The 13,760-nt window shown below is 38.1% G+C and overlaps 2 protein-coding genes across 2 annotated transcripts; both read left to right on the forward strand.

The window, feature by feature from the left end:
• Positions 1-741: 741 nt before the first annotated feature.
• Positions 742-3,239, forward strand: lamtor2 (late endosomal/lysosomal adaptor, MAPK and MTOR activator 2). The gene is given in 4 exon segments (NM_001303729.1): positions 742-909; positions 1,073-1,235; positions 2,386-2,475; positions 2,673-3,239. Coding segments are annotated over 4 exon segments (378 nt in total). The 5' UTR covers positions 742-841; the 3' UTR covers positions 2,730-3,239.
• Positions 3,240-3,794: 555 nt separating this feature from the next.
• Positions 3,795-13,126, forward strand: rab25b (RAB25, member RAS oncogene family b). Its single transcript, XM_010905899.5, has 5 exons — positions 3,795-4,113; positions 9,916-10,111; positions 10,680-10,873; positions 11,098-11,178; positions 11,436-13,126. The coding sequence occupies exons 1-5, from the start codon at positions 4,077-4,079 to the stop codon at positions 11,561-11,563; spliced, it is 636 nt and encodes a 211-aa protein (XP_010904201.2). The 5' UTR covers positions 3,795-4,076; the 3' UTR covers positions 11,564-13,126.
• Positions 13,127-13,760: the final 634 nt, after the last annotated feature.

The raw sequence follows: 13,760 nt of genomic DNA on the forward strand, positions 1-13,760 counted from the left end.
GTATTCTTTTGACTGATGCTGGTTGGTTTGGTTCCTAGATACATTCAGGTGAAAATATGTGATTTTTCTTGGGAGGCCAGAAGAGAGAAGTAAAAGCGGAGCCATCCCTGGTACAGGAATTAGAGTACACCACAGTTAATGTTTTTTGGGGGGTAAATATAAACACTTACAATGGACAAATATACCAACACTAGCTTTTTTACCTGGTCTACCCAAAACCCAGCCTTACTTTTCATGTCTTCATATTCAAAAAGGTGAAGTTTCCTATATAGTGACACTCCACCCTCATGTATAGAATAAAATCGAAACTACTACTTACTGATAAGACTCATGATTTGTAGATCACAAATTACATATGATATATTTCGGGTTTTGTGTTCTTTGTGGATAGTACAATCTAATTATCGAAGTGAATCCTTATTCTAGGCTACATGTCGAAAATGTTGGTTGTAGATAATGTCTGAACTTCCCCAAACGTTGCGCCATGCCATAGCATTTCAACTGAGCTGTATCCTATCCACAGACCAATACAACGGCTTAATTTGTTTTCAAAACATTTGTACAAAAAGGCATTCCTCAAAACACAACTAGACCCTCTTCGCTTTTTAAATGATCAATCCAAACATCAACTTTCGGTTAAAATGTTCGTGAACGTTGACGGACTGAACACAGTCCTTGTTTTAGGCTAAAAATGCAATTCCCACAATGCATTTCAATTTCTATCAGGAAGTTGAAATAGTCAGCTGACTGTGTTGTGGTGTTATTGAAGAGTACGCGACTGAATGATTGGAAACGTTTTTCGATTATTTCAAGTTACTGCTAAATTTCTCTAATTCCAGCGATGTTGCGGCCGAAAGCGTTGACCCAAGTTCTTAGTCAGGCAAACACGAACGGCGTACAAAGCACATTGTAAGTAAAAGTCAACCAAGTAACACAATAATTATTCGTTTCTTCTACCTAGGTAAATAGGTATTATTTGTAAGTTATTAAACAGTGATGTTGATATATGTAAGTCGGTATGTATAGCTAAAATTCTGCATTAAAACACAGTTTTTACCGTTTTTCCTCGCAGATTATTAAACAACGAAGGGTCTCTTTTAGCTTACTCTGGTTATGGCGACACTGACGCGCGAGTGACAGCAGCAATCGCAAGCAACATCTGGGCGGCCTATGACAAGAACGGTCATCAAGCGTTCAACGAAGACAAATTGAAATTCATTTTAATGGATTGCATGGTGAGTGAGCTTGAATAAGTGGTGTGGTTGTAATATGCACTATCGTTCAAAAGTTTGGGGTTACTTAGAAAAGGCCTTGTTTTCGAAATAAAATGTTTTGTCTGTTAAAGTACCATAGGCGTACAGAGGTCCATTATCTGCAAACATCAGTCCTGTGTTCCATGGCACGTTGTGTTAGCTAATTACGTGTATAATTTTAAAAGGATAATTGATCATTAGAAAACCCTTTGCAATTATGTTAGCACTGCTGAAAACGGTTAAGCTGATTGAAAAAAAATTGTCCTTTTTCATACTAATTGGGTATCTGGAGCACCAGCAACTGTGGGTTGGATTACAGTCTCAAAATGGCCAGAAACAAATAACTTTCTTGTGAAACTCGTCAGGCTATACTTGTTTTGAGAAATGTGAGAAATTGCCCAGGAACTGAAGATCTTGTACAACATTGTGTACTAATCCCTTCACAACAGGACAAACTGTCTCTAACCAGAATATAAAGAGGAGTAGGAGGACCCGGTGCACAACTGAGCAAGCGGACAAATATATTAGAGTTTGTAGTTTGAGAAACAAACAGCTTCATTAAATAGTACTCGCAAAACACCAGTCTCAATTTCAGCTGTAAAGATGGTGATTCCAGGATGCTGACCTTTCTAGGCAGAGGTGCAAAGAAAACCTACATAGCTGGAAACTAAATGTAAACCTACTCACAGTATTGTCAGGACAAATAATGGATTCCCATCAACAGAAGCAGTACGGATCACTCTGTATCCAGGGTATTTTGTGTCCTTCGCTATCAAATTTGTCAAAACATTTCCTAATGGCTACAGGTTTCTACAGAATGGTCAGTGCTGCCACCATGTTCAAAAAACATAACTATGTAATAAAATACCTGGGGGGAAAATTAATGTTAAATTTCTGTTTATATCAAGGGACACATTCAATTCCCGAAATAGCTCCTATAAATGCTACATGTTTGTTATCCCCCAGTCTTCAATCACACAGCCACTAAGTTATGCACCAGAGAGAATTTATTATATCCCTATAGTTTTATAGTAATTTTAAAAAGTGTCTCTGAGACTACTCATACCTTGGTAGAATCGTCTTCAGCAAGCAATTTAAATGTTTTTTCGCTAATCCTTTCTCATCTTTGCAGGAAGGCAGAGTGGCCATCACACGGGTAGCTAACCTACTACTGTGCATGTATGCCAAGGAGACTGTGGGCTTCGGAATGCTAAAAGCCAAGGTGGGGAAGAATACTTTAAGTCAATGTTGTACTGATGACAGTGCGTAGGAATTTTGTTGAAACTACATAACAATTTATTCTGTAATTCCTGAAGACACCAAGCCAGGGTCTGGTTATGTCCTTTATTGACCCATATGTTCAGACCATGTCTGCACACTGTACTAAGCATTTCTCTCCCATCTGTGTGTTTTTTATAGGCTGAAGCGCTAGTACTGTATCTGGAGGAGCCTTTAACACAAGTTGCTGCGTCGTAGAAGATATTGACTGGAGAGCTGCTTTTTCAGTTGTGTCCCACGGAAGATGGAGCGTTGGGTGAATAGGCAAAGCAGTGAATACACGATAACTTGTTGTGTATTATGTAATGGCTTCACCTGGTCTTTATGAACCACCCCAGTATGTATGAACTGGATATTAATCGTCTGATTACTCAGCATGCTCTAACTAGACCCATGGGTTTTTAGTCAGTTGGTGTTTTTTGGCATTCAATATGATGTCAAAAGTCAAGCAGAAACGTTATGTAGAGCTGGCTCTGTAAGTCTTCAATGCTTTCTGATGCCTCCTTTCACAATTGCTAAGAACGCTCATCCTTTTACTTTAAGGCCCTCAATGTCACAATCTAACAATGTCTGTTGCAACCAACTTTATGATATGCTTTAGTAAGTATCCTGTCTTTGTTTTTTCAATTGATGTTAAATCAAGATGGATGAATTTTTTTATTTTGACCTCTTCACCAAACTTTGAAATAAACTGCTTTGTGTTTGTATACATTAAAATTTTGTTCATGGGTTCCAACACTTGTATTTTGGAGGAACTGTCAAAGCTTGTTCTTTCAGTACCACTTTCTGATTGGACGTGCAACCACTGGTGTATTTATAACATAGAATACATTTCTGTTAGACCTATACAGATAGGTCCTTCCTTCTTTAAGTTTGTTTCTGTTTGGTTCAGTTTGGTTTTTAGTGATTGAACCTCGGTTGGAAACAACAAAGTTGTCCATGAAAAAGGATAAAGAATACATTATCTTCCTCTGGCTATTTTTTCGTAGTTGTCTAAAGGGATTTCTCATCGGACAGGTGAGTGGATAGAAATAAAATGAACAGAATGGATCATTTAGGTATGGAATTACTGAGCTGAACTGAACTTCTGGTCTTAATATTTCCATGCATTTTGTCTCATCTAAAAGTCACAATCCAGTGAAAGAACTGTTCCAGAAAGACTTATTTGGTCTGTCCAGCAGGTGGCGTGTAGCTGTGTTTATTTTCTTCATGCAGCTGCACCTGTGGTTGTTCTACCTGTTCAACCAGCCCTGGACTAATACCAAGCCACGCTCCCAACTCCTATCACTCTCAGTAGACACTTCCTGACTAAACAGCGGGGCCAGTTCCTTGTACAGTTCAAACAAAGTTTCTGTTAAAACAAGCGACTGGAAAATTATTTAACGCAACATTTTTGTGTGGGTCCTTCACTCTTTAAACTGAAGATTAGGGTGAGTGGGGCCTTGGATAGTATCATTTTACCCTTTCCCCCCCCACACACTTTGAAAGCTGTGCTGGGAAGACAACGCTTCACATTGTGTTGTGGCTTTACAGAAGGTATACTTCATGGGTTCTGATGAGGCCTACAACTTTGTCTTTAAGGGTGAGTCCATGTTTTTTCATGTTTAGCTGATTTTGATCTTTTAAGGATATATTGTAGCTAGTATATGTCAACAGTTTTATGGGCTGCAGGTTAACAGTACAATATCAACGGTTTTATGGGCAGCTGATAGCCTATTGATTAAAGTTTTTGCCCAGTATTTGAAAGATTTCTTGTTAAAATCATCAAGCCAAAACGGTGAAAAATCTTTATTCTTGAGCAATACACAGCTGGTGTTCTTTCTGTGTGGAGGAGTGGATATTAGCGTCTGCTAAATGACAAATTCTATATGGTAAGCCTTGCTCTGTGTCAAGCTGTGGTCAAATGCTAATGTTCCCTCCTCCATGGATAAAGATGGCCCCCCACTGCAGACCAGGGTTCAATATCCGTTCCCACCTTCACGTCTGTCTCCACTTCACCGGTCTCCCTCTGCTTCCTGCTGTTAATTAATGCCTCATAAAAAAACAAAATTAGTAATTGGAGTGACTATCACTTTTTTTTTTTAAGTTCTCAACTTAACCATTACATTGGTTTTTTTTATAGCTAAAAGCATCAGTGTGCACAGTATTGATGGTTTGTAAACAGCACGTAGTAGATTTTTGGTAACACATCTACCACGAATACAGGCTTCAGGTCAGTCTTACCTGATAGTATAGAGAGTAGTGTTGCCACATAGGTTGTGTTTACACACAAAGCCCAATTCTGATATTTTACCACATTGTTCTCTTTGTTTGACAGATCAAATTTCAGGAATTTTCTGCTTATGTAAACACAACAAATCTTTAGGAGTTGTCTTGAATAATCCATACAGTCATAGGAAAGAGTATTTTTTTACACCACTCCTAGTAGATGATAAATCAGTACTTGACAGAATGCCTCTAACCTTGAAGTTAATTAATAAGCCGTCATTGGTATTTCACAAGTTAAGACAGTGAACATTTAAGAATGTAGTACTTGAATACTTATTCTATTTGGCTGAATGGATTCTTAAACTCAAAATGTTACGGTAGTTGTATTTTGTTGTAGGTATTTGTATACCTGTGTAATCTGTTAATTTAACAAGCTTATTTGTATCATTTCAGTCAAACAAACACTCCTGAATTTTTTTATCCTATCAATCATTTAATTTAGTCTACATTCACAGTAACTGTTACACTACATGACCTACTATGTCCTCTATACTATGGGCTAAGATATGCCTCTGGAACTGAGCTTGGTGAGCTGAAAGTCATATGATTAAGGAGGTGATGTGCATCACACAGTTGTGACTTGACAATAGGGGAACAAGATATGCCAGCTGTCTGTGCAAAGAAGCTTTTTTTAATTTATCAACATGCAAACTCTGCCATGCCAATCCTATACATATAGTAAAACATTTTTGAATTAATTTGTGTTCTGATGACACATTTGTTGTATTCCATTGCTGGCCAAGCATTTTCACACTTAAAGTGTTACTTTCTGGTGCTGCAGAAGACACTATCAACTTAACATGCTTAACAAAATGTTAGCTTTTCTCTAGGTCTCATAAGAGAGTTTTAGATTATTATATCATTACTTCTGTAAGACTACACACATTGCTCCTTCCTATAAATATCTCTGCATTGGGCTTGATTACAAGTTATCTTCTGAAAGGCATGTTCCAGAGTTTATAAAGAAGCTGAGGTTCTAGATTGGTTTCCTCTGCAGAAACAAAGCGTGTTTAACCTTTGTGAATAGGAAGAAAATTGTCAATACCTCTTTTATGTCCATTTTAGATTAAGGTGCTCATTTTTTATTCATTCTGCTAGATCCACACAAACCACTAGGTGCTGATTTTTGAATGCAGAAACAGCACCTGTATTTAATAACATTAACTGATTATAGAATGACAAATTATCAAACAAGATAACATGACTGGATCATCTGTGGACTATGCGCACTGGACCATATTTTACTATCCGTATAGTGTGTTGTTATTCGAATAGTATTCGGTTAACCGGAATACATGTTTTTTAAAACTACCGGTAGCGCTATTACATAAACCGCGAAGGACAGGGTGTTGTTCTCATGTACATCGGCTCAATGACACTTCGTGTGACAAAAAAGCGACTGCGTGAATGAAGGAAGCCTTGTGGTTGACACGCAAAACTACAGAACCAGAAGACAATATTAATCAACACGCAACATAGAGATTATTGGATGGAAGAGTCTAGGGAAGCTAGTTAGCTAAGCTAGACAGCTATACGCTATTTGCTTAACTCGCCGTTTTCTGCACTCTCAACCGCCTTTCGATTCCACAGCTGAACTTTACGTAGCGTTTTGTGGCCATATAATTTTTCTGGATGTAACATTAATTCAGAATTTGAAATATATTCCATCTTCCCTTCACTTAGTAAACTTTCATCCACTTGCTAACAGTAGGCTAAGAAGTATATATTGCGTTATTCTGACTGACTGGGCCCCGACCACACTACTACCGCTTTGATTGAGGAACGTTAACACGTGTGAAGGCGCCCATGTTTTAAAATCGACTTTGTACTTTTTTTAAATGTCATGTTATATTGTCATATGTAAAAATTAACATTTGAATTTTAAAATTGTTTAGAACAATAATAATTTGAGTTTCTAAATTATCAACATTGTGAGATAAAACTTTCTTTTAACAAATGAGGGGTAGATATCCCTCAACTTAATCCCCTAGGCCAGGAGAATGCTGCAGGGTCTCTTTCCCTCCTTGCCATGGAAACCAAGAGTATTGTTTACATAAGAGGTTATTGGGTGTAGGAGGAGGGGAAATGAACACATTTTAACTCGCCTAATAAAAACCAAAAGCAGAACAATGATCTGCCACTACAATTACCCAACACAAACCAAAATATATATATATTTTTGTCCTGCTTCTTTTTCAACATTCTCATTTAAACTGGATTCTGAATTTGGGAATAGTCCATGAACCCAACATTAGCTTTTGACATTTTAAAGTAATAGTGATGAAATATTCAATGTCTGAAGCTCTTTTGTCATATCCAGGGTACCAAAAAGTGTGTGTGAATATATATATTTGTGCTGTGTCAATTGGCTCAGCACCATCGGAGTGGGTGGTAAGGATGTCGGAAAGGTTTGCCTCATCTTGTCACGCGCTACCAATTGCTTGTGCGAGTCGAGCAGTTTATTGCCTGTAAAAGCTCTGATCGGATAAATCATCAATCAGGTTCCAGGTTGGTGGGACCTATAAATAGAATATGTATTAGGTGATTACACTGAATAAACCTGTCAGTCCATTTTTAGGGCCACTTGTTTTACTCAGAGGCCTTGGTTCACTGAACATTCTCAAGGTTGAGACTAAACCAGAAATTGGTGTTTGGCTGTGCCCAGTAATCTGTGTTGAAATCATGGCGCCCTTGTGTCTTGGGGTCATATGTTCTGTTTGACAATCAGGTAGAGGTTGGGTTTCTGAGTCAGCAGCGCACATACTAGTAAACACATGAATCACTGAAACTTAAAAAGCAGCTTCATTGTTCCTTCACTTCTGTTTGTACACAGTACAAACTCTCAGCTAGATAGTGGCGAGTATCAGTGTAACTTGTACTGCCTGATTTTTGGATTGGCTTCCGCTTCTCAAGGCCTTTTTCTTTACAAGATATACACTGGGTACAGAAATTCTACACTACCCTTGGACAGTCTTCAGATTTTTCCACATCTAAAATACAAAATTAACATGTAAATTTTTTTTAAGTTGGAACCTTTCCCAAATAATTTAAACAAAGATGTCTTTGTTGAGTAGGTCATAACATCCAAAACATGCCAAACGTACTTTCATTTGCAGTATCACATCTGTGAATCATTTTAAATATGATTCTACCAAATTCTGCAAAACTCTTATGGAGATATATACCAATCAGCCATAACATTATGACCACTGACAGGTGAAGTGAATAACACTGATAATCTTGTTATCATGGCACCTGTCTGTGGGTGGGATATATTAGGCAGCAAGTGAACATTCTGTCCTCGAAGTTGATGTGTTAAAAGCAGGAAAAATGGGCAAGTGTAAGGATCTGAGCCACTTTGACTAGGGCCAAATTGTGATGGCTAGACGACTGGGTCAGAGCATCTCCAAAACTGCAGCCCTTGTGGGGTGTTCCCGGTGTGCAGTGGTCAGTACCTATCAAAAGTGGTCCAAGGAAGGAAAAGTGGTGAACTGGCGACAGGGTCATGGGTGGCCAAGGCTCATTGATGCATGTGGGGAGCGAAGCAAAACCTCCACAGTATTCGGAAACATCTATTGGAAAGCCATGTTTGTGCCTGGCTTTTCAATTTTGTAAATCTTTTTTTTTTTCCAAGAACCATTTTCCAGGGTTAAGTATTCTTTAGGCTGTTCTCCCCAAATAAATCCTAGCCTTGTTTCCTTTCATGTTTTCTTTTTTATCCAGCCGCAATCCCCCATCCCTTTCAATAGCTATCAATGTTACAATTCTGCAATCGTTTAACAATTCTGGGTGAGGTTTTTACAGTCCAGGCCCAGAACTTCTTATCAACCAGTCAGGCTGTGATCTGAATAATGTTAACATTTGTTTCCTACACCTGCTCAATCAGCCTGAGCATTGTAAGTGTAATAAATGATCTGAAAACATAATTACTTAAATACGCACACACAGATTATTTGACAAATACATGACAAAAAACAGCTGCAATCAGGACTTGTTTGCTGCTACATACAATGAATGTGATCGTTGGATTTTATTCATGAAAAATATAACATACAATTTCCTCAAAGAATTGGCACTGTCAATAAAGATGATAGAAATAAATAATTTCAAACAACTCAAATACTGAGTGGATTGTAATCTCAATTCTACTTTTGATTTCTCTCAAAAAGAAGTGTTAACTGAATTGTTTTTGGCAGGTAGTTGCTCCTTAGCTGAAGGAACCAGGTTTCTGACCAAAATGTCATAGTATTTGATTTCTTTTGACCACCATACAGGCACCAGGACTAGTGTATGAAGTACATTTCTGCACATGCTTTGGTTTCTTTACGCCAAACCCACCTCTTTTTGAAGGTGACTCTTGTTCAGTGATCATAGATCCCCCAAAATATGACATTGTTTTACTAGACTTAAGCAAACACTGTAGCCTTAAACATAAATATTGTTATACCATAGATTGTCAGTCCTTGCATCTCTGTGAATTTCAGAATGGTTCCATTACTCCAGGCTTATCTCTCAGCTATTAACCAAAACAGAGGTGCGGTGATCACATTGTTATTGTTTCCAATAAGTGTTTTAGCTTTAACAAAATTAGTTCAGGACCTATTTGCACAGGTGTGGTGCTTTTTTCATGGTGGGGAGAGTCCTAATGATACAATGAGAACAGTAGATGACAAACTGAGATGGGTTAGGTGGAGGATAGGGAAAATGAATGTTCTCTTCGCAGTCACACCTAGGCCTCACCTATTAAGAAATACAGCGTGGGCAGCCAGTTTGGGGACCAGCCCTATTGTAGCTATGAGGTGGTGTTAATCTAAGGGGTCAAATAGGATTGCAGTGAAGAAAAATACAGTACGGTGAAGAATCATCAGGACTCGTTATTGCAATAGGTGTTGTATCTTGAAATGGCACCTTGAGTTTCTTATTGGACGCTATTGTGCAACAGCATTTTGGCAAAAGAAAGTGTGTATATGTCTGGGATGAAATACACCAGTTACTTAACTTAAAGATGGACATACCATTAATTCACATCATGCACACTGTAGAGCCAATTTTCAAGCATCTTGCTGCCCGTGCACTAGAACTCAAGACTTCCTCTTTCTGTTCCATTCCTCTCCAGTGGTTCTGATTGGTGAGTCTGGCGTTGGCAAGAGCAACCTGCTCTCCCGCTTTACCAAGAACGAGTTCAACCACGATAGCCGCACCACCATTGGGGTGGAGTTCAGCACTCGCACTGTTCAGCTAAAAGGTCTCACCATCAAGGCTCAGATCTGGGACACAGCTGGGTTGGAGCGATACAGGGCCATCACTTCAGCGTAAGTAACCTGGGGGAAACTATGGGCACACACCAACACAGATGCACATACAAACAAACTGAGACCATTTTCTCCACTATACTCTTTTGTGTGTGTACCATGGGTGATACTATCATAGGCTCAAAAACCCAATGTGGCCATGTACTGTTTTCACATTTTGCCCACTAAAAGAACAAAGATCAGGTTCACTATTCCTAGAAAAGGCATGTGGATCTCTGCCTACTTAGTATCTGACAATGTCATTATAGAATACATTATCATATTCTTGATGTGAGGATAAAGTAGAATTAATTAATCGTTCAGTAATTACTCACCTTTGGACAGGGAACAACTTAAACCTGTGGTATAACATTCTCACACTTTCCTCAGATGTCATGAAATGGAATTGGCCATGTTTTGTTTTGAAATGTGTTTCCATGCCAATGGTTTGGATGTGTTTTTAATATTTTCAGCCAATTGGGTGCAGTATTTAAAAACAAAATGCACTAGTTTGATACACAGGTAGAGGGGAAAAGGATACTCACAGGCAGCATCCAGCATCACATCCATCTCCCTCTTATGTCCCTAGTTATTACAGAGGCGCTGTTGGAGCGCTGCTGGTCTATGACATCACCAAGCACCTGACATATGAGAGTGTGGAGCGATGGCTGAAGGAGCTCTATGACCATGCAGACCCTCACATTGTGGTCATGTTGGTGGGCAACAAAACTGATCTGAGTTCAGAGCGATCAGTGCCTACTGAGGAAGCCAAGGATTTTGCTGGTACAGTGGCCAAGACTGACATTATGAATATCTCATATGATAGTTGCTAGTGGATGAAAACTGTTTTGTGGATTTGCTTTACTAATTTACTAATATTCACAGCTGCCAATTGCCTTTTATGATCCAACCCCTTTCTAAATCTAAATTATGAGAATATATTCTGTTACAAATATGTACATGTGTTTCTGTACTCAGAAAAGATGTACATGTGTTTCTATACTCAGAAAAGAAAGGCATATTGTTCTTAGAGACATCAGCCTTGGAGTCCACCAACGTTGAGACGGCATTCCACAATGTCCTTGGAGGTAATTTAATTTGTATAATCCCAAAAACATATTCAATGTGTAGTTTTTATGTTTGTGTTATACTTATTGCAACCAGTGCTCATCAATTCATCAGAGAAACTGAGTGGAAAGTTGACATTGCACTTGAAGAACAAAACGGTGGTGTCATGTTTATTGTTTTGCGTAACCAGTTGTCTCACTGTCAGTTTGTGGTCAGTGGTTGTTTGACTGTTAATTGCACCAGAGTTCATGCTGTATCCCTGTGTGTCGTCCCTCAGAGATCCACAGGAAGGTTAGCAGTAAAGAGGTGACACGGGGGTCCATTAGTGCCGTGTCTCTCGCCAGCCCTATCCCCAGAGCTTCAGATGATTCTGAAGAAAAGAAGCCGTGCTGTAGGAACCTCTGAAGGGACAGAGCTGAGCGCCCCACCTACCCATATTATGACCTCATGTGGTAGCGGCCCCTTACCCACCATTCTTTGGTGTTACCGTGAGCATGCGTGCAGGATTGAAGAGAATTATGCAGATCAAGACCATTTTGATTGTGACACAGTAAAAAAAGAATGGCAGACAGAAATCATTTTCAATTCCTGGCATGATCTAATGTGCATATACATGGCTGATTCATGGCTGAGTCAATGGTCCATATTTTCCAAAGAATCCACCAACATGGATCAGTAAAAATAAATAAAAGTGTTTTGTGCACACTGCTAAGATTTAACTTTGCCTCGATGGAGAATGTTTTTAGAAAAATAACCTTTTTCTCTGTATCCCAACTTTGTCATATGCAATTGTACCTATGGCCCTGTCGCACTAAAACAACAGATTTGAGAGAGTTGAAGACTGTGTCAAGCTTTTTTAATAGGTATCGACGCCATGACATTGTTATTTTTCACACTGCCCTTCCAACCAGTGAAATCAGGTCAAATGTATTTTGAGTGGTGTCAAAACAATGTTTATTCTTTCACATGCAGCTTATTTAATTTGATTTGCTGTCATGGTGTAAGTTCTGTTACATTAATTAAATGTTTCTATGGTTTTTATGTTTTCATAAATTGTTCCAAAACAGCTTATTTTTACAATTAGATTATTTTACAACAATATAGAATTTTATTTTGCACTAAGATGCCAAGGTATTTATTTCTGTTTTGAAATTGTCAGTTTTTAATTCTGCTTTTTTTTTCAAAGCACCCCTTAAAAGGAACAAATATGTTAAAATGTAACATTTTTAACATATATTTTAGATATACATTTTTTGTGTCCCGATTACATTTTTTTTTTCATTATATAAATACTTGTATGATTGTTCTTGAAACTAAGATCCCATCATTTTAAGAGTGCCAAAATGGCCAACCAGTATCTTCAACACCTCTGTGATCAATATATATGGTGACTTTACAAATAGGAAATTGGTATCTGGGAAGTCATAATTCTCTTCTGGTTTGATGTCAGAATAATTCTTCAGCCATTAAAATGTTAGCTATCGTAGTAACTAACGATACCATTATCCATATTGAAAATGTTGTATTTGTCTGCAGATTTTATTGTCATCTTAAGGTTGAAAAGGTAAAAGGTCAATCATAAAACAATACAACTCTGGTCATAAAATATTTCCCAAGATTCTAACTGAAATATTCCGCTGGGAACTCGGATAATCTGGTATGATATAACATGGTCAGTGTCAGCCTTCTCAGGTTTACATGAACCCTGGTCTTCCAACGACTTTACCGCTGCACAATTCAGATCCCACTTGTAATTCTGACTTGAACCAGCAACATGGGAACAAGCAACTTCCTAAACCCTGGGAGTTTATACATTTGGTATATTCCACTATATCATACTATAAAAAACAGGAAATGTACCACGTATGTAATCAAACATTTTGTCAAAATGAGTTATTCCATTAATAATCAGCTCTTAATCACATTCACCTCATAAACAGCCATTGACATAATAAAACATTGTTTCCAGTTATTCGTGGTTATTAATGCAGTTTTGAACATTGCATGATTATCCAGAAAATTCAGGCTTTTGTTACTTTAAAAAAAGAAAAGGGGAATTATGTTATTTTTATTTTTAAGGCTGAAGGTTAGAGCTTTGTTGGATGATACCAGAGTTTCTTGTCCAATCCCAAATGGAACCATAAGCCCTACAGTATGCACTTCTGAGAGGGTTTGATTGGTTTAAATATACTTTAGTCACATGGTCATCCATCTGAAACCACTAGCTGAAAGTCCTTCTGCCAAAATAATGGTTTAGAAAACTAAATAAGAGTGACATTTGATTATATCCTATTAAAATAGAGCAGTCCATCCCCATCTGAAAATGACCTGCTGCATACAATTGAACATGTAATTTAGGAGGTAATTTGTTTTGTGTCAAGTGTCAAATGAATGTGTCATGAAATTGGGGTGGAGGGATTAATTTGGGATTTAACAAAAGTGATCTTGGCAATTTCAATGGGTTGATTTGTGACGGGAGTGCACCTTTAAGTAATAAGTTAAATATTACACCTAGGCTACTGACTGAAATAGTATGAGTCATAATCCCCATAAACCCAAGCGGCAAAACATGAAAGCCAGTCTTTGTGTTATTCCTTGTCCT

The sequence above is a fragment of the Esox lucius genome, chromosome 20 (assembly GCF_011004845.1).
Source record: "Esox lucius isolate fEsoLuc1 chromosome 20, fEsoLuc1.pri, whole genome shotgun sequence".
Lineage (NCBI taxonomy): Eukaryota > Metazoa > Chordata > Actinopteri > Esociformes > Esocidae > Esox > Esox lucius.